At 41.7% G+C, this 25,277-nt stretch overlaps 1 protein-coding gene across 1 annotated transcript in view; it reads right to left on the bottom strand.

The window, feature by feature from the left end:
* The window catches only part of SNX4 (sorting nexin 4), a 33,709-nt gene extending 11,998 nt beyond the window's left edge, over nucleotides 1–21,711 (bottom strand). Inside the window, exons 1-7 of the mRNA XM_086465362.1 lie at nucleotides 21,613–21,711; nucleotides 20,460–20,575; nucleotides 9,291–9,429; nucleotides 9,065–9,214; nucleotides 7,974–8,021; nucleotides 4,480–4,535; nucleotides 19–91 (exon numbers count right to left, since the gene is read on the bottom strand). Coding sequence (XP_086321488.1) covers nucleotides 19–91; nucleotides 4,480–4,535; nucleotides 7,974–8,021; nucleotides 9,065–9,214; nucleotides 9,291–9,429; nucleotides 20,460–20,575; nucleotides 21,613–21,711 — 681 coding nt within the window. The remainder of the gene's footprint in view (nucleotides 1–18; nucleotides 92–4,479; nucleotides 4,536–7,973; nucleotides 8,022–9,064; nucleotides 9,215–9,290; nucleotides 9,430–20,459; nucleotides 20,576–21,612) is intronic.
* Nucleotides 21,712–25,277: the final 3,566 nt, after the last annotated feature.

Here is a 25,277-nt window from a genome sequence, read left to right as displayed (position 1 = left end):
CACATGGGAAATACTTACAGCTCTGACTCGCAGAAGGTGTGATATGACAGACTGCAGTTCATCGCTATAGTGTTTTAGCTCAGTAAACCTCCTGGGAGCAGGAAACAGATAGTACATCATTAGCCATCATGAAAGCAAACTTTCACAGAATGCAAGATAGAGACACAACGCTACAGCCAGCGAGACGGAGCCTGGATTATGTTGAGGTGGAATTAGCTGAAGACTCCTAAAGAAGTGACTGCAGAGTTTAATTTCCCTAAAGCAAACAACCCAACACTTGCATAACTGCTATTTTTTTTTTTACATAAAGCTTCAGACCAATTTAACAGATAAATTTTTATAAAATATAAGTAAGTAACTGAAATTACTACATCGTTGTGTTGGGTTTTTTTAAAAATGGGATTTATAAAAGCAAGCATGAGTGAACAGGAAAGCTTCAAACAAGTACAAAGCCAAAATCTGCTCAAGTATACATACTTCTTAATAAAAGTTTCTGACCTGACAAAGATGTTTTACTTTCAAGCTGCCATCTAGCCAGTTTTAAGTACCACCTTTCAGAAGCTCAAGGAAGCATTCACAATTATCACAATTCCTCTAAGGCTCAGCCATACAGTAACTGCTACTAGTTCTATATGAAACCCTACAGAGACCTGTACCTGCACAGGAGTTGCACACAGCTAAAAGCCATCAAGTCACTACAGCTTAGCAAGGTACCACTTAGGGAACCCACCACAAGTGACCATGTGCATGCTGCTGGCCTGCCACTACTGAGGAGGCATTTTACCTGCCACCTCAGTCAAGCCTTGGTGGTAGCTTAAGCTGATACATTCAGCTTATCCTAATCACAAAGCAGAGGCACTGCCACAGCTTTGTTAGTGACAGGTAACCAGTTAAGCCAGAGCAACAGCCACTTCCGTACAGGTAAACCCTCCCTACCACACAAAAGTCTAACTCATGACTGACTGTGGTATGCAGGAATGTATTTCATCCAGATAGGAAGCCAGAAACAGCTTTACCTAAATTACTAAACTATGATCTGAAAATAAATAACATGGAAGAGCACAACTAGAATTAAGGAATGGGAGACTAATATTAGCCTTCCACGTTGATGTTCAAGCGTAAAAAAATACTTCATCCCTCATCCCACCACAGGCGCACAGTCAGGCTTTGTATTTCAGAATAGTCTGTACCCAAGAGGTCTTACTGAAATGAGTCAGATCACTTGTTTTGGGTGACCAAGTATGAAATTCCAGGGGTTTTTATTTAAGACCTCTTCTTCCCCTGCCAGGAAGTCTTCCCCTAAAATACTCTCCTCCTTACATTCAGGAAGTAGAAGCTTTATTACCATTTCTAATATTTTTGATCTCCAAGGAGCATCTTATCAGATTATGACACACACAGGGTTAAAGTACATAAAAAGATTTAAAAGCCAGCAGAGAAACTGTATGGGAAAAATAAATATAGTCATTGATCTGCACAGTGGGGTTTAGAGAGCAATCTTTTCAGTTTACACTTTATAAAATATGCACCAGGGCCGCACGTCGGACAGCTGCAGACATGTACAGTGAAAATATTTGAAATAATTGAACTAAAAACAAAAGATTAAAAAGCATGCCTTCAGCTCAGGAAGACTCCCCTTTCTACTCCAGAAATTTATAATGAAAAGTTTTAGTTATCCTGCTTTGTGGCAAGGAAGCCTTTAGGAATGCCATACTCCCTTATAATAAATAAAATAACAAAAAAAAACCCACTACTTCAGAACTAAACTGTCTTTTTATTGTCACAGAAAAGCATAAACAAAAGTGGTGTTACTTTTTACCCAATCTTCTGTGAAGGTTGAAAATTTTACAAATATAATTTTTCAAGAAAAACTGTTTTTAAGGGACTGGCTGTGTTGCAGATCAAAGGTTTATTTCTCAAGTATTTGCTTAAGTCCTACTCACTGCTGATGTAAAAAAAAATTACATAATTAAAGTACTTTCCAAACGGAGTTTGGCGAGGCACACAAAGGGATGTTTACTTTCCAGTGCATCAAAAACAGCAGAAGCGTGAAACAACACAGTTTTTGGCACTCTGAGGCTTGCACCTTTCACTTTGTTTTACTGGTTCTGCAATATCACCAACAGCCTAGATATTTAATTGAGCTATTAAGTAGAACTTCAGACACAACTGAAGAACAGATCAGGTCATGTTTCCGTAGGATCACCACCAGGTTACTTCCCAAAAATATCTTTCATGGTAATCACAAAGAAGAAAATGTAATTTACAGCAGACAGCACTTCAGATAAGCTGTGCATTTGACTCTGCAGTACTCCTTCCCACATCAGGGAGGGCAGTACCATTTTCCTCTTTTGTGAAGGAAGATTTTACAAGAACAGAACTGTTCACTAAAGAACGAGCCACTTTCTGCCTTAGAAAAGGATTTAGTGTTTTCTAAAGAAACCTTTCACCAAGAAGAACGCTACTGTTTTGATTAAAAGCATAAAAAGCAAACAAGAGGGTGGGCACCACGAGGCCAAACTAGAGGTCTGCAGTAGTTACAATTTACCTCCGAGTAACAGAATACCACATTTTTATCACCATATAATTCCATCATTGAAGATACTAATTGCTTCCCACAGCAAAAGGTTTAGTTTCCCGTCTACATTTGAACTCGTACAGCAGCACCATTCCAGCTCTGTAAAGCTCCTCACAGCGCTTTCAGCTGCACAGTGCAGCTCCACAGGACCACGAGACAATCCAGACTGGGAGTTGCAGCTACTCTTCACCTGGTCAGGAACCTGACAGCCTACACTGCACACAGCAGTCAGAGCTCTCGTTTCGGCAAGGTGAGCCTGCTGAGCCCGCTTCACCACTCAGCCACGCAAGCACCAAAGGTAACACAGAGGTAATCAGCTTCCAGGCAGCTCAAGCTAAGTGTGGCAAGCAGAGCAAGGCACTATTCCTCTTGTTAGGGTCATACATGCTATGCTAAAAGGCTCTCCCTGAATTAAAAAACAATAAATAAATACAAGTTATGCTCATTGGTTACTTATTAAGCAACTTGTATCCAGAAGTGCAATTTGGAAGCTATGTAGCCGCAGAACCCAAGAGAAAGCATGTGCCGTACCTCCCAACTGCTGCGAAGTCTCTATTGAGAAAGAGATACTCAGGGACTGTTGTTATTGCAAGCCCTTCCTCAGGTTTTCCTTGTATTAGTATTAACTCTTTTCCTGCTTTTTACCAAGCCACTTCTCACAACAGCTTTGCTTTACGAAACACTGAGTTACCCCGAAAGATAACCGTATATTCCTTATCTCAGCCTCAACCAGCCTTGCCCACCTATGCTGACTACAGGCAAAGTTTCCCTGCCATGAAAGCAGGAAAAGCTAACTCCTGCTAGCCACAGATGAAGAGGATGGAGGACAAAGCATCCAAACAAGCGGCCAGTTTCACCTGTAGCTACTGAAGAGAACCGCTGTCTTTTGATCTCATTTGTGAATGCTATCTTTTGTATTAAGCCCTAGCTAAAAGCTCCCTTGCTGTCACAGAAGGCTGCAAACGCAAACACAAATTACAAAAAAAAAAAAAAGAGGGAGTGCATCGACTCACAGCTAAGTCTATGAAGAGGTTTAGAAAGGTACGTGCCCTCCAACGTCCTCAATACAACACCCAGAGATGCTAGGGAAGTACAAAGGGAACAGGTAACAGAGCAGTCACATGGACTCTCCCTGAATTGCACCTCCTAATGCCACTATTGGACTGCAGATGAACACAGAACGCACTTTGTACGGGCCTCCACTGCTTACTGATGGCAAACAGCAACACTTCTTGGCCCTGTTGCTGCACACTCATGTTTCTAACTATTGCAGATGTAGAATCTCTCATTTTGCCCTCCTCGCATCACCTAGGGGGTGACGAACCTCCCTGCTACGCACCCTCACACTTCTGACCAGTTTTTCGATCCAGCAGATTGCTCTAGTGCCTGTCCCAGAGCTTCCTAAACTGCAACAGAGCTGAACTGACCTCCAGACTTCCAAAAGCATCTGTGAAAATTGGCAGCTTGAAGAGAACTATGAACTGCAACACCAGAGTGCATGCATCCAGAGTTGTACACTAGCAGATTTTTGGAAAGACCCTACTATCGATCTGTATTCTGTTCGTGCTTAGAAAGATTTCTCTGCTAACAAATATTAAGAGATTCTTTTTCTGGGTCTGCTTGTTTGGGGTTTTTGTCCCTTCCTTTTAATCTAGCTAAAATGACTCATTTTGCATAAAGTGATGGCATTTTTCTGAACATTTCCTGCTCCTAGAAACATGATTTATCAAACCTTTTCACACTGCCTCCTTACTGGGCTTCTGTTAAGATCTGAAGTGCAGAAAGATAATTTATTCTAAGGAGACAGAATACTCTGTCATCTGAAGCTACAGACTGAAGTTGAAGCTACAGATTTGTAATTGAAAAAGGGAAAGGGAGGGAAGAAGGATGTGGAATCTTACTTGTCTGGGTTTTTCACTCTGAATGTTGCATTAAGAGCTTTTAATCTGGAATCTGCCTGAAAAAAGGGGAAAAGAAGCTTTGTTAATTTAATGCAATTAAATTCCAGTGACAAAAAAAAAAAAATCTCAGCCTTCTGGCAGTACCATTAGTAAAAAAAAAAAATCCTACCTTCCTGGCATATTTAAATCTCCAAACATTGAACAAGTTGACACTAGCTGCCCTGCATGTTAGATTTTTTTTTTTTTAAATAAAAAGTAAAAAACTAAGCTATTTTTTGTGAACTAGGATGTAAACGGTATCCACTAAAATCAAGCTGGTATAATCCAAATCCCACAAAAATAGTCCCTTCTTCGAATATTACACAAATCACGGAGTTAAGATACACAGCCCTACATTCTTTTTAGATGAAGCAATTAGGTAACATAAGACCATATGGACAAACTATTTTATATTTTTCAAACCATATAAAACTGGTAGTAGAGTGACCTCTATATGCTCTTTATTACTAGGAACAGTTCCCTAGTGAAATCAAAACCTTATATATGGTGTTCTCTTATTTTATGACTTGCTTTACAGAAAATATGTAATTTGTATATCAGAATAGAGCTATTTTTAATACAATGTTCTTTTCTATATCATAGCATATATAAATCTCTACAGGAGAAAGTTCAATACCTAATTAAAAAGGTAATTGGCTACTTAACTTTGAGATGTTGGTTCACCAACGACTGCAACAGCAGAATGGAATCTAAGGAGTTTGCTGGGCGTTTTTTAGTTTAATTCAACATTAAACTGTGCAACAGGTATTTACTCTTAATAAGACACCAACAGAGATTACATATCCCAGCCTCAACCAGAGAGGTCCAACATCACCACAACTTTTCATTTCTATGTGGCATTTTACATACAGCTCATCTATGCTGCGTGAAAACTCCAACTCTGGGAGAACGCCTGGGGTTTACTTTTGACCAAGACACACCTCTCTCCAGTGAAAGAATAAGGGAACACATCTTGATGGCAATCTTGCTAACTTTAGCTGTCCTTCTTCCGGTCACCAAACTGCCAATACAGATGAACAAAACCTGCAAGACTAAGACTGACCGATATTGGAAGAAAACAAGTTCATTGTAACCACTATGTGTGGCGCTCCTCTAAGAATGTCTTGCAAAGTGAAGACAAAGGCAGCATGGGGAAGCACGTCCAAGATAGCATAAGGAATAAAACCCACCGCAGTAACTCCAACTCCCAGCATGGGCTGGTACAGCCTTGGACCTCCACTGCTTTACCCCCATGAGCCATTACACAAGGCAGTCAGATTTCAGGTCATCCCAACACACCTAGTGTACTCCTCACACGTTCTCTAACAGTACAAACACCACCTAGATACACCGATGTTAAGTCAGAGTCCTTCCCTCTAAGTACCCATTTCACAAAATACTGTATTCCCGTTCAAACAGCAGGCACCAAAGCCATTCGAGTTTCCTGGGACAGCAGGCACATCCCACAGGTTTACACGTGAACAGGATCACTTACTGCATCAGAGTTACGGGGCAAGTTTTTGCCTTTCGTCACAGACACATGCAGTGCTCTGAAGGAAGAGTTCAGTAAGTACACAAGCACTGTCAGGCAGGAACCAAGATCCTGCCAGTGCTCAGCCTGGTTATCTCCTCCTTGCTGTTAACAGCAGAGTAACTCCCACACAGCACTTCCGAGCATTTGCACCACACAGAGTTGCACTGTCAGAAAAACGTCTATCCAGTCTTAAACTTGATTTAAGACTAATGCACACAAGTGTTTGAGAGATGAACTCCCCATCAAATGCGGTACAGTCGAGGAGTTTTCAGACAGTTAATTCCTACTATGATCCTATAACCATTTCAACTAAAGACAGAGGGGAATTTTCTGCTTTCTAAAGGAAGGGTCAAAATCCCAAGTGACAAATCCCTTAAAGAATAAAATCAAGTGCTGGGGGTGGGAGAGAGGAAAGGCATGATTTAACGATAGGGTTGGCAGAATAAACAAAGTCTCCAACATCAACATTCAACTCTAACATGCTACACTGCATTAATGCCTAATTTAAAGTTTAGTTAGCCTGGTTCAAAGCCTTTGGGACAAGAGACACATCCTGCTTAAATGCATCAGCAGCAGAGGAGCAGCAGTACGTAAACCAGTGGTCTCATTCTAGTCTAAGACATGTAGTAAACAGAGGTTTGTCCTCTAGTGTAGTGCTAAATAACTCCAATCTTGAGGAGTTTATGCTTCAGATGTTGAATAAATGAAAGATGCTTCTTCCCAGGCTTTTGCAAAAAGTTTTTCTTCTTCCTTAAGGAAGCAGGAACTGTAGAAGGGAAACTATACACACAAGCAAACCTAGAAGGAAAACAGGACTTGCTTATCTCTCATTTAATCTACAGTATGGTTTCAGCTAGGCAGATGTTCTCAGCATTCTGCTGAGTTCTCACTCACACACATGCCACTGTGTACACTCCTGAACACACCCTGCCAGTACAAACTTCCTGAACTCCTATGAGTGTAAACTGAAATAAAGATGTGTTGACTAGGAAAACACAGCTTGACAGCTTTACATGTTTCGCATCATGAATATTAGCAACATGTAAGCCCTACCGTGATGGAAGAGAACTAGTGCCAACTTAAGTTATCACCATTAAGTGCCAGTATCAAAGCCCCTTGGACATTGAGGACAAGAGCACCAGTGATTTTTTTTTAGCTCTCACTATTCAGAATAATTCTTCAAAATCCACCTAGTTTGCAGTTGCGATTTCATGAGAGTTGATCACATTACAATGAAACAAAAGCTCAGTATTTGTCTCCATACAGTAACTTTTCCAGGCACAGCCCAGCAATCTATCAGCTTCTCACAGATTCTTGTCCTGTACACACAAGTGATCTTTGATCACTCATCCCTGCAATTCTACCAGTCTAACCCAGCCACAAACTCAGTGATATCAACAGGGACAGTACTACAAGACACCTTCTGTTAAACAGTTAAGAGGCACCAAATCCATCTGTCATAGCCCCTTTCAGCAACTTATCCTTGTAAATAAATCCTACAGTTTAGACCCCTTGGCTTGCCTTTTTTTTTTTGACACTTTGCACCTCTTACCAGGCTAAATCTGACACCCATCTTTAAAACACTGCTAAACTAAACTGACAACATACAAAAGCACTGCTATAGCCCCAAGTTCATTAGTTTTAAAGCTTATAAGGATCATAATTCTACATTACTAGCAGAATTACAAGGTTGAGCATCAAACATAGGCACGTACTAACAAGCCTGCTAGAGAACTTAACAGCTGAAGTCTTACCTGTTACATGCTAAGAACACCACTGTTTTTTGTAGTGATGAGTATATATAAAGCAATGCTTTTAACACATTCCAACAGCAAACAGCCTTTCACAAATAGCCTAAAATATGTTTGCTGGAGTATTTCTGTGTCACAGCAGTCATGAGACAAACAATTGTAGTAATTACCTTTAACTGAAATCCAGTCTCATTCACCATTTCTTTCCACCCACCCTCCTAAAAATACAGGAAAAGAACATTCAGTTAGAGTGATTTAAGACTGCCACAGCTTTTCCAAATCCCTATATCAGAAGAGCTTCTCCAGTAAGCCTGGGTTCTGCCTCGGCTACCCTCCCCATGTCTTTTCAAGAACCTGGGTTAAGAATAACATGTCATTATGTTGTGCTTACATACCAACCTCCCCCAAAACACTCTCTCCTCTTCACTACTCAATTACCTCATGCTATCAACTGGGGTCAGGACCCGCACAGCTTTGTCTAAAGCAGCAGCTCAGCTCTTTAGAAAGACGGGTAGTTATCATCTATTGCCTATTAGATTATCAGCAGCTCCAAAGACCTTTTCAGCTTGAGGCAGAGAACATACAGGTGACAACTGTTTACAGTGCACATGCCGTCACCTCGCTCACGTGTAGCGGTTGGTTGTCCACTGTTTTCAGTTCCCACACACTGGTTCATCTACATACTATACTGTGCTGTGGTAAACATCTGCTCAGTCCATTGTTTTGGAATCTCTCATCAAAACATGGAACAAGAAACATCCAACATCTCCTAAAGTTGAGAGCTGCAGAATGCAATGCTTTAGCTGACAAGTGGATCACACCTTTTGTGGTAACATACTGTGCTGGTTTTGGACCACAACATGTATGAATGGCTCATGATTCAAACCACAAAGCAAAAGAAACCACAGATATCCAAAACATGAATTGGAAGCCAGTACTGTCTCTTCCTAGAGAAGCTTTCCCAACCAATACACGTTAACTTCCCAATATGCTGTTCCAGAGAGGTGGAAATTCTCTCTTAGGAGCCTTAAAACTAGACTGGAAAAAAGTCATAAGGTACATTAGAAGGCCAGTTGTACAGCTGCAGTGGCCTGTTAAGAAGCTTTTAGATAGACAAACCTTTTCCACCTTAAGTTTATTCACTGTCTACCCTCCTAGACACAGAACGAGCTATGGGTCAATGGGAGGCAAGAAGAGCACAAGGACATTGTCTTAAATAAATAATCATTAAAGAATTTATTTAGAAAGCACATCACTTTACCTGTGTTAAAAATGAATAAAAGATTTTGTCTTGGCAAAGAACAGGATGTGAAGCCACACGTAACAAGAAGTTTTCCAAACCGATTCTTCTTCTTTCCACAAAATCTGGATCCATATTATCTGCTGATAGCTTATGCCAAACAAAGTCAGCCTATTTAAACAGAAGAGTGTTAACAGTAAATAAACAACAAACGATACAAAGCAAGCTGCAGCCTCAGCTTCCTTACCCTTTTTTCTGGCAAAGGTGGAACAACAATATGTGGATAGGTAACTGACAAGTAATTCCTCAACAACTCAAATTCACTGTAACGTCGCCATAGGGAGTCCACCGGGGCACACTGTCCCTCACTCTGGGACTCAACAGCTCTGAAAGATACAACACCACATTTCAGCATTAATAACCTATCACCTGCTTGCTCATACCACGAATACAATTATAGCAAAGGGCCTAAAAAAAAAATTACCCAGTAATGATTACTGCATAACTTGCCCATAATCTAAAGTAACCTCAATTAATTGTTCTTTCTACGTACTTAATTTAAAAATATTTATAATTTCTGCCTGATAGCACTCAAATTTTTTAGGAATGCAGGAAAAGTCAACACATTTTCATCACACCACAAACAGGCAGGTCACAGTCAAGTAAATAGTCACACAGGTGACTTAGTTCACATCACTACAGAATTAGACATATTTCTCTTGGAACAGTCTTAGATTCCAAGCCAGTACGATTTCATGACCAGCCGAAGGATACAGAGTATTACAAGAAGGAATTTACTATTCAATGGGAAAGTCTTCACTTCAGAGGGTAAAAATTGTCTTGCCTGCAACAACTAGATTAGTTAAAAATATAACTTCAAAAAATTAAGAAATTTTAAAGGCTATTTTCAGAAAAACATAGCAAGTTTCCAAGCACTTCCAAATTTTTTTGCTGAAAGAGCTATCTTTTTATATTTAAGGACTAAGGACACGTATTCTAACAAACCAGCTAAAGACAGGATAAGCAGGTACAAAATTGATGCATCTAAAAAATTTGTTGAAAATTTAAAGGCAACACCACCTGGCAAGCTACTCAAGAAGTTTATGTTACTATAAAAGGAGAAATCATGGAATATTATAGGATTGAAAAGGAAGATAAAAACTTAAAAAAAAAAATCATTCTTCATACGAGACATTTAAAGCAACAGAAACACTTTGCAGTATCATAAAATAAGCATCAGGTCAGTAACACTTCTTGGCAGTTAGCGTACACGGGAATAAACATAGAGAGAGAATTCAGACAAGGCACTTAACAGAAACCAGTGATGTCTATGTCTGCCTTAGTTCTTCTTTTAAGTGACCAACCAGCACACAAAGCCCTGGCATAAACCCACACAAAACAGTATTAACTACCTTCCAACCTCAGCTAATCTGTAGTAGTCTTGTAAGGGACCTCTGCACATCAGTAGTCCAACTCCCTTGCTCAAAGCAGGTTGCTCAGAGCCACGTCCAGGTGAATGTTGAGTATCTCCAAGGACAGAGACTCTACCACCACACTGGGCAACCAATTCTCATGTCTGGCCACCCTCAGAGTAAAGACATTTTCTTAAGTTTAAAGAGAATTTCCTGTATTTGAATTTGTGGCTGCTGCCTCTCGTCCTCTCTCTGTGCATCACAGAAAAAGTCCGAGTCCATCCTCTTTACCTCCCCCACCAAATATCGATACACATTGCTAAGATCCCTGAGCCGTCTCTTTCAGCGGCTGAGCAACTCCATCTCTCTGCTTCTCCCTGCACATCAGATGCTCCAAGCCCATAATCATCTTCATGGCCCTTCACTGGACTTCCTTCAGTATGTCCACATCCTTCTTGTACTGGGGAGCCCAGAGCTGGGCACAGTAAGCTATGAACTACAAGTACTTGCTCACATGATACTCAGTAGAATAGTTTACATTATTTCTTCCAGCAGAACTTAGGCTACACAGTTCTTTAATTCAGAAGAACTTTTTGGAGTAAAGTTTTAAAAACATCTAAATAGCACACAAATTGATTTTTTTTTTAAGCTATTCTTAACTTAGAAGGCCGGATTTCTAATGACCTTACTGAAAAACAAACAATCCTGCTCCAGAGTGGCCCCAATTATTTGATGCACTTAAACAAAACACAAGAAGCCTTTGTCATCTATTTCTGAACTCTAGTGAAAAAACAAACAGCCTTGGCATATCCTCTTGTTTAAAAAAAAAAATACCCCAAACAACAAAAAGCATGGTTACAGCCTGAGCTTAAAGTAACGTAGTACAGATTTATGCAAAAGGAAATTTTTTAAATGAGTAAGGCAGAATATTTTCTGTGTACCTACCCTTGCCTTGTGGAAAGGACATTTATTCCAGGAGACTGAATTTGTAGAAAAAAAAAAAAATCACAAGGAAGAAAAAGCATTCGCACAAACTGCTGCAGATAAAACTGTTTGAGGCTGACTTAAGAAAAAAAGGTGAACACACTGCTGCCAGCCACTAAATCGCACTGCCAACATCCCACAGAATCTTCCCCTATTACAAATAGCTCGATTCAATGAAGTTGCAACTGCAACCACAGAGTTTTGGAGAGGGTAAGCTCAGCCTAACACTGGGCTGACAGCCTGTGCAGCATTCCTCCCTACACAAATGTTGCACAACTTAAACATTTCAAGAACACTTTCCCTAAAAGCAGAGGTATCTAGTACTGTTGCTCAGTTGGAAGTAAATTTAAATAGGTAAATATTTAAGCTACTATGCCCTGGAAATAAGAAAGCTAAAGGCACAAACCTCACTTTCCAAGAGGAGAAACCCTGAGCGGGGTTTGGTAAAGAATCTGGCCATTCAAGACACTCACACAGAAGTACTTCAGAATTAGGGGCCCTTTTAATCTCCAGCTTCAGCAGCTATCAACCAGTTGCACTGATTTACACCGTGAGTTTCAAAAGCACTACTTCTGCATGGGTTATCACCAACCCTTAAGCAAGGCTGCCACCATCAATACATCATGGGATTATGTGGACCCTGTCTGAGAACTTACTGCACAAAAGCACAAACAGGGAGATGAGAAAAACACAATCAGGACTGCTCTGAAAAAAACACACACAGCCCAGTAGGACCCATCTGTGCTGCAGATATAGATGCTGCTGCACCAGCAGGAAGGCACCGGAGCCTCACCTAGAGCTACGCAGACACACTGCACAGCATGAAGCAGACTGTGGCCACCCTTACTCTAAAGGCAGGAAGACTACAGATCCAGATCTCTGATCTGGAACAAGGAGTTCTCTGTAACATAACGGACATTCTACCAGACAAGAAAGAAAGGAAGAAAAAAACTGCAGGATGCATTTGGTCCACTGCTATTAGATGTCCCTGTCACTGCCATGCATAACCATTTCCTGGCCACAGCAAATGCAACCCTGGGACTGGTACAGGAGTTCTGTTTAATCAGCTCTTCCTTCCAATTTTGATTTTTCTGTAATAGGACTTTCATTATTCATCTTTTTTTTTAATTTAACTGAAGTTTAAGACTGACTGCATCACCTCATAACTAGAGGCGGGCTAGGTGTGCACACGCTACTGACAGTTTATGGCAGCCTAACGCGTTTCAGACACACAGTAGAGTTACAGAGGCTGGAGAAGTTACCACCAAAGGTAAACTGCAAGGAGAACAGTTCACTTTATTTTAAAAATATCATTCTTATTTTTCTTGTCAATATGAGCCCCTAAGGAAAAGTACTGCTAGCCGCAATTATTTTTCATCTCCACTTAACTTATTCTATGGGCTTACACTGCCGTGGGCGACTTCAAATATAAAGTTTTCCACCTCCTGAATACGAAGTATTTAGAAAAGTTCATTTGGTTGTTTCATCTCAACACAGCGTGTACTTAAGTGTTGTCTTCTGCTTCTAACCCAACCAACTCCCAATGCAGTGCAAGTCTGATCTTACTTTTATCACTTTCTGAATAACCTATAAGATCAATGAGGTCAGCACAAAGAAGAATGAAAAAGAGTTTATCTTTCAAGGAAGTTTCTGTTCCAAACATTCCTACTCCTTTTTCAAGCGCACTTCTGTAGGAATACAACTTTACAAGATGTTAGAAAAGAACCATCCCAAATTTCAGTATGCATCTGTAAGCAGTCTCATACCAAATACTACTAATGTACTTTATGGTAATTGCAATTACAGTAATATGCATGGTAGCTGATCTTCCATAGCTGATCTGCCTTAACTCATCCTGCTATGGTTTACCACTCCTCCACTCATTTTTTGCCAAATCAGCTTTTTCGCGTAAAAGTTGATCTGTATTTTTCTTAGAATTCGCAATTGCTGCTGTCAAGTCACATTATCATAAGTGATTTAAGTTTCAATAGTTTTAACACCACAAGTGTGCAAGAACCGAAGCATACTGTTCTGCTACAAATTAACAAGAGAAAGAGAAACAAAATTAAGAAGAATGTCTTTATAAATTTAAAAGCAACTTCACAGATCAAAGTCTGTTTGGGCAACTACATATACTCTACTTCCATACTACGGATTACAGGTTAGAAGAGAATGCACTTACACTTCACATTCCTATCTTACAAGTACTGAAGAAAGGCAAATACACCAACAGAATCATCACATATTTTAATAGTGTAGCAGTCCATTTATCACTTGCAAGGGTTCAGGTCAACACACCATCAGTAAGCTGTCGTTGTAAGAGATCACAGCCTTCTGCCAAGAGAATGTTCCAGTGTGAATTATGCTCCTAATGCTTCACGACTGTTTTGCAGAGTTAATTATAAACTAGAAACAGCAAAGACCATGCAGAGCCTTTACTGTGCAGAAAATTTCTCAACTTGCCTGCTATATCAGCTTTGTATTTGTCAGAATTAACAAGTACACATCAGTTATTTAAAAAAAAAAACAACAACAACAACAACAAACAGTAATCCGAGTAGTAATATCTCAGTCCACACACACAAATATCAAGCAGAAAACTAAACAGGAACTAAAATTTTTAAAAGGTCTAGGAGTGCAGCACTTCAGCAGGGAAGGACCAACAGCTTTACAGAGGAGCCTCGTCCTACCTCAGAACCAGACACTAGTACCCCACAACACAGATGCAGGCACCCTGTTACTTGCAGTTTTACATCCACAAGGGGCCTCAAGAGCCCAAGGAGGAAGGAAGCAGACTGCCAGAGCAGATCATGTCACTCACCACATCTTCCCTGCCCACAATGAAGAAACTAAGGAACTTTACTAGATCTACAGCCTACCATCAACTTATCCTGACAAAGCAGATCTGTGGACAACAGGCTAGGCTTCCCTAAGTCCAAGCTAACCAAGCTTTACAACCCTTACGAGGGACACAGAAGCCTCACATTATACCTTGAAGATTAAATGACTACTAGAGAACCTTGAAAGTCAAAACCAGCTGCGTAGTTTGTTCTTCTTGAACTAGACAGTACCTGATACAACGTCCTCAACACAGCCTGCGTTAAGCAGCCTGACTTTACTTCTCTTCCCAGATCATACTTACTTCCTTTATTCCAACATGCACTTATTCTCACTGTCTTAGAAGTGCAAACGCTGCCTTTGTTGGTTGTAGCTGTTGCTCTTATCTTTATATAACAGCTCTTGTTTCGGGTGAAACGCTGTTAAGAGACAGACAACAGGTAAAGGGAGCACAACAGGTAGACAGACACTTGTCCAGAGAAATGTCTGGGTGTTCTTCTTTGCCCAAGATCCCACTGCAAAAAGCTGTACCCTAACAGCTGCACCCCAGCAAGAGTCTGCCACCTCACTGCCCCTTCTCTGTAGGATGGACGTCCCTGCTGCCTCTGTCACTAGCAGAACCTGCTCTAGTAGTTTTTTCAACAGGCTGTGAAGCTTCCATTTAGTGACTTTTAGTGACCAGAGGGGAAGGTGTAGCACCCAACAAAGAAGCCATGGTTTTTAAATTAACCCACTTGAATAAATTTAAGACACATTTTAAAATTATTAATACTAGTTTAAGATTCCCCTTACACCTAGGCTTTGATAACATAAAAACACCCAGATTCTGCTCTCTCGAGTCTCTGTAGAGTTGAATAAAGGCGGGGAACAGCAAAGTTCTTTGCAAAGCTGTGGTGAGAAAGTACTGTACAGCCCTCAATTATGAGCCTGCATCCACACCACTGCCTTTCAAATGAGGTAATAAGAGTTTGAAACTGCATGGATGGATTTGGGACAGGCAAGCAAGATGAGAGAAATCATTTTTTTTTAATCACCCAAAAATGTCTCCACCTGGTTACATATGAGACCATAAAATATCACCAATTACAAGAGCATTTCTCCCCAGGAACCCCGCTACAGAAAGGAAGTAGAAATCCACAAAGGTACTCATTACACTTAATACCTTCATTACCATCTAATTTTTTAGACCACATTATGAACTCCACCATTAAATGCAAGTACTGCAGACCAGTTTCAATTAAGATTATAATCAGTTGTTGACATTCAGTCAAACTTCTCAATTTGTTTTGGTTTTAAAAACACAATATAATACTTGTACAGTCTTCAGGCAGGAAAACCATATGTTTCCCCTCTAAGTACAGTTTTAACAATGCAAGTTATTCATTCAATGAACCAACCTGCCTGAAAAAAAATTAAAGACAAAATTGAAACCTTCAGCTTTTACATTCATAACTGATGTTATCATAAGCGATTAGAAGATTACATTACTCCAAGTCACATTCATTTGCCTTAACTCAAAGTGCCAATGTGAAAACTTCAGTCCATCTAATTAACCTCTTCCCATTTCCCATTTAAAACTAATTATCTTAAACGAGCCATTAAACAATTCTGAATGCAATAAAAAGAGGAATGGCTGCAAAATATTAAATCAGACGAGAAGGAAATATATCGGTTTATTTCCTTGTAAAGCAATCACCTCTTCAATCGCAGAAGCAGTAACTTTGCTTTCAGTCTTTGACCTTCTAGCGCACGAGAAGTGACACTTCCACTCCCCCACAGCAGCCAAGGTTCACACTCCATGTAGAGAGCTACCATTTCAGAGGGCTGGGCAACTTTTCCATTAGCCATTTCGAAATTGTCTCTGCATTTAGGCCTCTCAACAGATAGATGAGCCATCATTACAGATCAACTACGCGCTTTGTAAGGCACTAAAAGTTACCTGGCAAGCTGTACGACGAAGAGGCAGTTCTCTTGACAGATTTTTCACAACTAGGTGATTTTTTAATTTTTTTTTTTTTTAATATTGTCACCCAGTGTCATGGTTTAACCCCAGTCAGCAACTAAGCCCCACACAGCCGCTCGCTCACCCTCCCCCTCAGTGGGATGGGGGAGAGTGAGAATCGGAAGGGTAAAAGTGAGAAGACTCACGGGTTGAGATAAAGTTTAATAAGTAAAGCAAAAGCCACACACTCAAGCAAAGCAAAACAAGGAATTCACTGACCACTTCTCACAGGCAGGCAGGTGCTCAGCCATCTCCAGGAAAGCAGGGCTCCATCATGTGCAAGGGTTACTTGGGAAGACAAACACCATCACTCCGAACATCTCCCCCTTCCTTCCTCCCCCAGCTGTATGTGCTGAGCACGACATCATACGGCGTGGAATATCCCTCTGGTCAGCTGGGGTCAGCTGTCCCAGCTGTGTCCCCTCCCAACTTCTTGTGCACCCCCAGCCTGCTTGCTGGTGAGGTGATGAGCAGAAAAGGCCTTGACTGTGTGTAAGCACTGCTCAGCAATAGCTAAAGCATCCCTGTGTTATCAACACTGTTTCCAGCACAAACCCAAAACACAGCCCCATACCAGCTACTATGGTAGAAAATAACTCTATCCCAGCCAAAACCAGCGTACCCAGCTTGTTCTATTTAACTAAAATATACATCTACTAGGCAGGTCAATCATTCATAGTATCAGCTAAGTAAAAATGAGCAGTAAAGTAAGTTTTCAACTCCTCTGTCATCTTTTACCTCCTGACTCTCCCCTGTTTAAAGCTCATGCTGAATTCAGACTTACTTCCTTTTTTCCTACCACCTCCTTCGGAGGGAGCAGACAAGTCTTCCTGACTCTCAGTGACCAAAATCTGTATTTTGTTGTTTTATCAGAAGAAAACACAGCTCTGCAGGCATTCATTCTGTGCCTCTCTCCAGGAAATGCATGCCTGGGCTCTTTGCCTAGCCCAACGTGGAACAGGAGACTCAGGGAGATGAACTCAAACAAAACATAAGAAAGAAAAAACTCCTGAAGTCCCTCGGTGCAGCATTGCTACCACAGAACTGTGACCTGCTTGGCTACTGATTTCCAAGTTTATTTCTCCCACAGAAACTTTCATTAGAAGCCCTTACACTTTGGATGGGCAATCCAACATCTTAATGGAGAAGCAGGTATCGCTCATGTCACAATTTAACTAATGGAAAACTCCCCAAATACTGAAAGCAGAAATAAGGTCAGTAACTTCCCCAGCCATACTGGGGGAGTATCAAGGAAATATAATGAGCCACCCTGTCAAATCATTTCAAAAGGAAGTTAAGCCTAGTAAGGCTGGAAAACAGGGATCCTGCTACCAAGTAGTCAGCTACCAGGCTGCACAAGTTGTGTTATTTTTTCTAAAACCACATTTAAAAAAAACCCCAAAACACACTCCAGTCATCATATTGTGTGACCAGGAGGACCAGGATAGAGATTAGGGACAGAAGCAAAGTTAACTAAACAGAAGTGTCCTACTACTACAGAATAAATTGTTTACTCTAAAGGAGAACAGGAAAAAAAAAAAAGGCATCCTTGTATGTACTATAACTAAAAATCCAGCAACACAGAGCACTTAGAGGTGCTCTGCATTCTGATTAACTTTCAGCTTTGTCATGAAAAACAAAGGGTACAAGACCAGGAGTCAAATTCTGGGGTTTATACTACCTCAGCTCTTCTAGTTTCATGCAGACTCTGGTATAAGACACAGCTGCCTAAATTTCTAACAAGCAAGCAAGTCATGAACTTAAGTGAGGTCCTGGATATTTGCAATTTCCCTCACAGAAAGCAACTGATATGCTGAGCACTTGCATCTCCAGAAGGTATATTTAGCTACACATCTTAATTATAAGAATTTATACTTGCCTTATGCCATTTCCCACAAAGAGGTGGAAAAGTTCCTCTGTTCTCACAGGGAAAAGATAAAAACCTATTTTTACATAACTGTAAAGTTTAACAGAAGCTGTGAAACAAACTGACTTCAAGACTAATTGAACTGAAATAGCTCACCACAAAAATCTAATTAGCTGATGCAGAAACGCGTAAGCTAAGAATAAAGAGGATGCTTTCAGGAAGCACGACCCTCAGAGCAGTCTGCAGCAATGGATTTTGTTTTGTCTCAAAGAAACAGATGTACATTGAGGTATAATATCACTTAACAAATAAAAGTCACATGAGAATGTGAGACTAATAACAAAACTTTTCATTTTGAAAAGAAAAAGGAAGCATCACTTCCATTTTGAAAACAGTCTCATCACCACTAGTGAAACTAAAGTGCTAAAAGTTTAGGTACTCGGCTCCTATATCACAAATACAGTGACTGTAATTGCATCCATCTTGTGTCTCCTATTCACCCAGATGCAATTCCTCAATTCAAATTGAAATTAAATCCTAGATAGCAGTAATGGCGGAAGCCCAATTCACATAAAATGCAACTATTATTAAGCGGTCTTCCTTTTATATTACTATAAACTGAGTTTTATTCTTCAGCTACAAAATATCCTATTACCCACAGACAAATTGCTGTGAAGCCCACCTACAGCTACAGCCTCAGCAGGAAGCACATTTAATAGCCACCAATTATATTTATGCAAGAAATTTTGCCTTCTCAGCAAAAGGAATAGAGAACCTATTTTATTAGAGATGTGACAAACCCACATTTTCAATAGTTCTGTGACAAACATGTAAGTAGTCTCAGTATTTGCTGACCACAGAATAAAATAAATCCTAATGAAAGAAAGCAATCTGGACAGCAAAATACAGTTTTGCCCCTATGAAAGAACCACTGGGAAAGACCAGCAGGAGTGAGTCTAAAGCAATGCAAGGATGATCGGGAAAGGAGATACAGTCAGCATGTTCTGGGGCTGCATAAAGAAGTCCCCAGAGCACACTTTACACCAGTTAGACACCAATGATGCAGATTTTCTTCTCTTTTCCTCCAGAAATATCCATAAAATAAAAATATCATTACTTATGGGAGAAGATGTGATCTTGAGTATCAACACACTGTAAAAGTGGGGTTTTTTTAAACATCTGAACAACTGCCAAACAGCTACAATATATGTAAAATCCAATGTACATCTATTTTGGATTTTATTTTTTAAGTTTAGTAAAAATACAGTAAACATATCCCAGCAGGTCTGCAGGCAGTGTGACTGGTATGCCCCTTCACCAGTTATGCAAGCTAAGAAGCCTTTCAAGTAGTAACTAGAAGACTTATGTGATAGTATTACAATTTGAACTCTTCAGAGCCTTTGCAAAATGCAACTGCTTTGTTTCAGAAGGTTTTATCTGCACAGCAGATCATTCCCGAGGCAAGGCCCAAAGGTTAAAACTGTTAATATAAAGAGAGAGACGAAACTCCTAATAAAGTCTAATTTTGAAATTCTTGCTTCAGCTGAGTAACATGATCCTCCATAATAGGAGTCATCTGTTGACTGTTTGGGAAGTAAGGATAAGTTAGAAGAGATTTTAAAACTTTGTTCACTACTCAACACTTGAAACTGTAAGTTGTCTTTGTGGTACCAGTCATATTTACCATACTTGTATTATTAATCTTGTTAAGAAGATTGAAACAATAAGTTCTCCAGCAAAAGTTCAAGCTAGCATAAAGGAAGGAAATAGTTAATTAACCCTAACCCTCAGAGCACCTACAAGGAGTATGTGGTGATCAGATCAAGCAAAACACTTCAAATATTAGTGGAGCAGTAAATTTTGACCACATGACATAAGTCATGAGACTATTTTCTTGTGATCTCAAACAAGCCTAACCATTACTTTAGACCACAATGCACAACCTCCCTCACATATAAGTTGCACACATAAACTTGTATACAAATTTATTCAACCCTTATCTAAGAAGTAACCAAGCAGTTGTTGACACCACATTAAAGCAACATCTTTCAAGCACACATTTTTCCACCTACCTCCAAATAAAGAGCTACAGTACATAGTTATACAACACCAGCATCAGTACTGAACTGGCGATCAGATGCCAAGATTTCACAGGCATGATTTGTTATGTGATTATCAACCTACTCTGGAGGATCTTAAAACAGCTAAACCCTCTCATCAACCATACCTGAATATTTTTAGGGGTGGAAGGAGGGAAAACCTGTTTAGAATGGCACATCCACAAACTCTTGAGAGTGAGCCCTCATCACCCACCTTGTTTCAATGAGGTAAGCAGTGTATGTTTCTTGCATGTTCATGGCATTCCTCCCAGTTCGTTTTTCAGCTTCTGAAACAGTGATTTCCATTTTTTTTGCCAAACAGTCTTCCATCTTTTTAGAGGAGGAAAACAAAGATTCACGAACATTAGCCAGGCAAGGCAAAGGCTACTAACCCTGCCTCCCCTTCTCCCACACTACATTCATCCATTTAAGACAGGTAAGATAAAAAAAACAGGATAAAAGCTTTGGATAGGTTTTGGGTTTTACTTATGTTCTGTATACATATGCAAATGAAAACAGAAAAAAATGCTTTTGAAGAAAAAAACAACCCAAAGTCAACAAACAGACAACTTCGGATACCAAAAGCCATCGTGAGCTGGGAAGATACAGAAAGGATAAATATTTTTCCTTAGAGGTAACAAAGCAACCTTTTTTCAAAAACAAACAAACCAACCCTAATACTTTCTACCCAAACACTTCCCAACTATCTGTGAATTCCTCCTCGGGACACACGTAACCACCTCTCCCCTTTCACGGGAAACAGAATACATCCGGACCGAGATGTTTTTCTTTTAATCTCTCAGAGGAGGATCGTTATCTTTTACACATTGGCGGGCAGAAGTCAGTCAGGACCACCTGCCCGCCCTGGAAAGGCAGAGCTGAACTGACCAGGGAAGAGGACTTATTTGTGAAATGGAGAAGGAGGTAAATTTAGAAAAGAATTTATAATAACAAATAAAAATAATAACCTGGTACTAGGGATGAGGGCAGACGGCGCACAAAGCCCTCTGACACCGACGAGAATGCAGCTGGAAGGAGAACCGCACAGCTCAGAGGGCCGGGCTGCTCAGCTCTGCCCCGGGCTCCCCCAGGCAGGGGCTCAGCCCTCGGCAGGCAGGGGGAGGGCTGGTCCCACCTGTAGCCCCTTCCCGCCCCGGCGGGCAGCGCTGGACTACCGCCCGGCCCCGGCCTCCCCGCGCCGGCCGAGCTCCGCACCCCTCCCCGCCCGCCCTAGGCCGGCGGCGCGGCGTCCGGACAGCCCGCTCAGGAAAGCCCGGTGCTCGGCCCCGGCGGAGTAGGCCGTGCCGAGGCCGGCGGCCCGCCGCGGGGGGAACCGCCGCCCCGCCACCACCCCCCCGCACCCTCACCGTGGCTACGGGCTGCTCCGGAGGCGGGAGGCCGCTGCAGGGCGCGGCGCCGTCCTCCTCCGGGCGGTTATCGCTCGGCTCGGCCTCGGCGCTCTCCATGGGGATAAGGGGCTCGGCCACCTCCCTCCGCGCAGGCGCTGAGGCCGGCTCCGGCGGGCAAACTCATCGCAGGTCCTAGAGAGAGCGGCCGGGGCGGGGGTGCGTGTCCGCCCGGGGGCCGGCGCTGCCCGCAGCCGCCGCCGAGGCGGGGGTGAGGCGCCCGCCGAAGGGCTGAAGCGAGGCGGGACCCGCTGGCCCTCGGCCTTCCCCGGACCCCCGCTGCCTCGGCCGGTGCTCATCGATCGACTCCATCCCAGTTCTTTCTAGGCTGTTGGCTCCTGCCCGCCTTTCTGCCCAAAACTGCCCCTCACGAGGCACCCGGCGGGGGGCAGCTCTTCATGAACACGTTGGGTGAAGACACCCCACGTTGTTACAACGCTCCGCTCACCCAAAGCCAGGCAGGGTCAGTCTCCTGTCCAGGACAGGGACAGACCTTCCTCCTTCCCCTGGGCACTCGTCCTTACTCATAAAGTTGTAAATGTTTATTTCTAAGACTCATCTCTGTTGTTGTTCCTCTTAGTTTTCAGGTCACTGAAGAGTTTTTGATGCACCCATGCGGTGTCTTATCTTTCATCTGTAGCAGGACAACTTGTCGTTTTGCTTTATAGAGTCTCTTTCAGCAGCTGTTAACTTTCCCAAAGGATGTTTGTTAACATTAGGCAGCTCGGGTTATTTTTTTTAAAGCCCTCCAGCCCGTAATTTCCCCGCTCTCACTCCTTTACAAGCAGTGAAGTACTCAATCATGCTGGGTTCGCTTTTACTTACTCCCTCGTCTGCCCTGCCTTCTCCATCAGCTCCCTCCCAGCAGTGGTGACATCCAGAAGGGCGTTCTCCTGCTCGCCATCTCTGCTGGCTAACACTGAAGTGTGTCCCGTCCCACCACACTTCCCCAGGAGGTACCTGAGTAGTTAAAATCCCCCAAGTTCAGCTCTGGCGAAGCCTCTGTTGTTTATTTGACAAAAGCCCCAGCTGTCTTGTCTCTTCTCTCTGAGCAGGAACAAACCTTACTGTGCATTTCTGTGATTCCTACTGTGATTCCTATTCTGTCTTTTTGGAGCTATGTTCAGCAAGTCTGCCCCATGGGCCCTAACATCAGCATCACACTATGTATAATATATATAAATATATATATGTATACATCTTCATTATTGCAGCCTTCAGTGCCCACACAGTCCTTGTGGGGCTGGCAAACGTGACGGAGAAGTTCTTCCTATTTATTCCTTGTACTCAAACATCATTTTGGAGCAGCCCCATCGTTCTCTGGTTTACACAGCGCAACACTCTTGAGATTTCCCACTTTTGCAGCAGATTCATGTCCTTTGATTCAGGCACTACGTTTTTTATTATTCTGTGTAGCTTTTTTTCCTTTCCTGCCCTTTTCAAACCCAGGTTAAAGGCTACCTCAGAGGATTAAGGAGTTGATATTACAGGTTTCTTTGCTTTGCTTTTTTCTGCTTTGAGTAGGAAACAGGGGTTTTTAGTGCTGACCAGAGCTGAATTTGCATACATTCTTCATCCAAAAAATTAATCTTTTTCTTTCAACAACAATTAAAACAAATCTCAAAATCCCCTTTGAAGACCCCATGAATTAATATTTGGCGTCTGGTTTCTATTCTGTTGTCTTCAATGTTTATTCAACTTTTTCCTCTGATTGTTTGAACTGATACCTCAATCCCGTCTTTCCCACCCCTCCACCACTGTAGCTGGATGGAGTTTCCCAAGCTTTTCCACAAAAGGCTTTCCTAGAACAAAAGTTTCTTACAAGTATGTGAACTGTGATTTGTCCTCTGAATAGGACTGATTTAAGATTTGTTTTCGAAACCCAAAGTCCAGTTTAGATGTAAAAGCATGATTGCATATTGTAAGACAAAGTCTGTTTTCCATTAGGGTATGGTTTTCTTATGTTTACTCAAGATGTACATTAAGATACATACCTTGTATCAATTACACTTGCATTTGCAGGATGTGCATACTGAAATTTTCCTGATCTGTATCAGCGATATAATGGAAATATTTATGTGAAGCTCACGCAGGATATCATACTTTGTGTTAAATATTTTTATTATGGAAACAACATTATCAATAAAGTACAGTAATATTTTGCAGGTCTAACATTCAGTCATTTCAAAAACTATTTTCAGCGTTGAATTTTCTTAATACTACTAAGAGATGTGTAGAAGAGTTAAAACACTACATATGTAGGAAGAGGATAATGATAGAAGTGCCCACATCAAGATCACCAACAGCCTAGGTAGCTCTCAAGTACTTTATAGCCTGGGGAACTTTAGAAGAGAGCATGAATTGTCCTCTTCAGTAGGCACCGAAGTCTCCAATGAAGTGCTCTTCCTGAGCCATGTTTCCCCACCTCAACCTGCAAAGTGGGCTAGTGGTGTTTTCTCACCAAAAAATGGTCCCAGCACAGTTCTGCTTTCAGGAGCACTTCCAGGGCTTGCACTAGTTTGGTCAAGATGAGATTTAGTGCTTCCTCCCTAGCTAAGCACGGCCACTGATGCAGCCAGGCTCTCTTTGAACCCCCTCTTGTCAGGAGGTGGGTCTGTTTTCCTGCAGGTTAGTCTAACCAGGACACTCCCCTGCTCTTCAGCATCTTCACTAGGCAGCATGTCCCTTGTTCTTCAACCACAAGAAGGCAAGCTCAGCTGAACGTCCTACCTACAAGTCCCTTCAGTCTCTGAAGCTGTCATCAGAGAGGTAGATTTTCTCAAGAACAATCTTTTCACATCAAAGCACTATTGAGTTCCTTACCAGAGAGCTACACATCTCACAGGAGAGAAAGCATTATCCAGTGCTTGCAAACAGTGACATACAGTATGAGTAGATTCTTGGAGCAATACACCCGGAGCTGAGGACTCACCATCCACACCACATGTATTTTAGGGAATAATTTCTAGGGTGTCTCTAGCCCACTCTCAGGGGCTGGCCACCCTTCACAACTCCCAGTTTAGCTGCTACTGAAAAAAAATCCAGCGTGGCCATGCCCTAAGACTGCCTTGTAGTGCAATCAAAGTGGGATGGCCAGGAGTGTCCCTTCAAAAGCATGGTTCAGGCTCCTGGATCCTAACATAATTTCACTACTAGTAATAATAATACAAAGAACATGAGTCATGCTGTCGGACTGCTCATGCCTCCCTCTACAGGCTAATTCATAGAATCGTAGAATCATAGAATCATTTTGGTTGGAAAAGACCTTTAAAATCATCAGGTCCAACCATTATCCTAACACTACGAAGCCCACCACATCTATACGTCTTTTGAACACATCCAGGGATAGTGACTCCACCACTTCACTGGGCAGCCTGTTCCAATGTCTAATCATTCTTTCAGCAAAGAAATTCTTCCTAATATCCAATCTAAATCTCCCCTGGTGAAGCCTGAGACCATTACCTCTTGTCTTCTCATTAGTTACTTGGGAGAAGAGACCAACACCAGCCTCACTACAACTTCCTTTTAGGTAGTTATAGAGAGCAACAAGGTCACCTCTCAGCCTCCTCTTCTTTCGGCTAAATAATCCCAGTTCCCTCAGAAGCTCCTCACAAGACATGTTTTCC

Source organism: Leptosomus discolor, chromosome 5 (genome assembly GCF_034619465.1).
Source record: "Leptosomus discolor isolate bLepDis1 chromosome 5, bLepDis1.hap2, whole genome shotgun sequence".
NCBI classification, from domain to species: Eukaryota; Metazoa; Chordata; class Aves; order Leptosomiformes; family Leptosomidae; genus Leptosomus; species Leptosomus discolor.
Note: the sequence above shows the minus strand (reverse complement) of the source record. Positions and strands in the feature narration are given on the sequence as shown.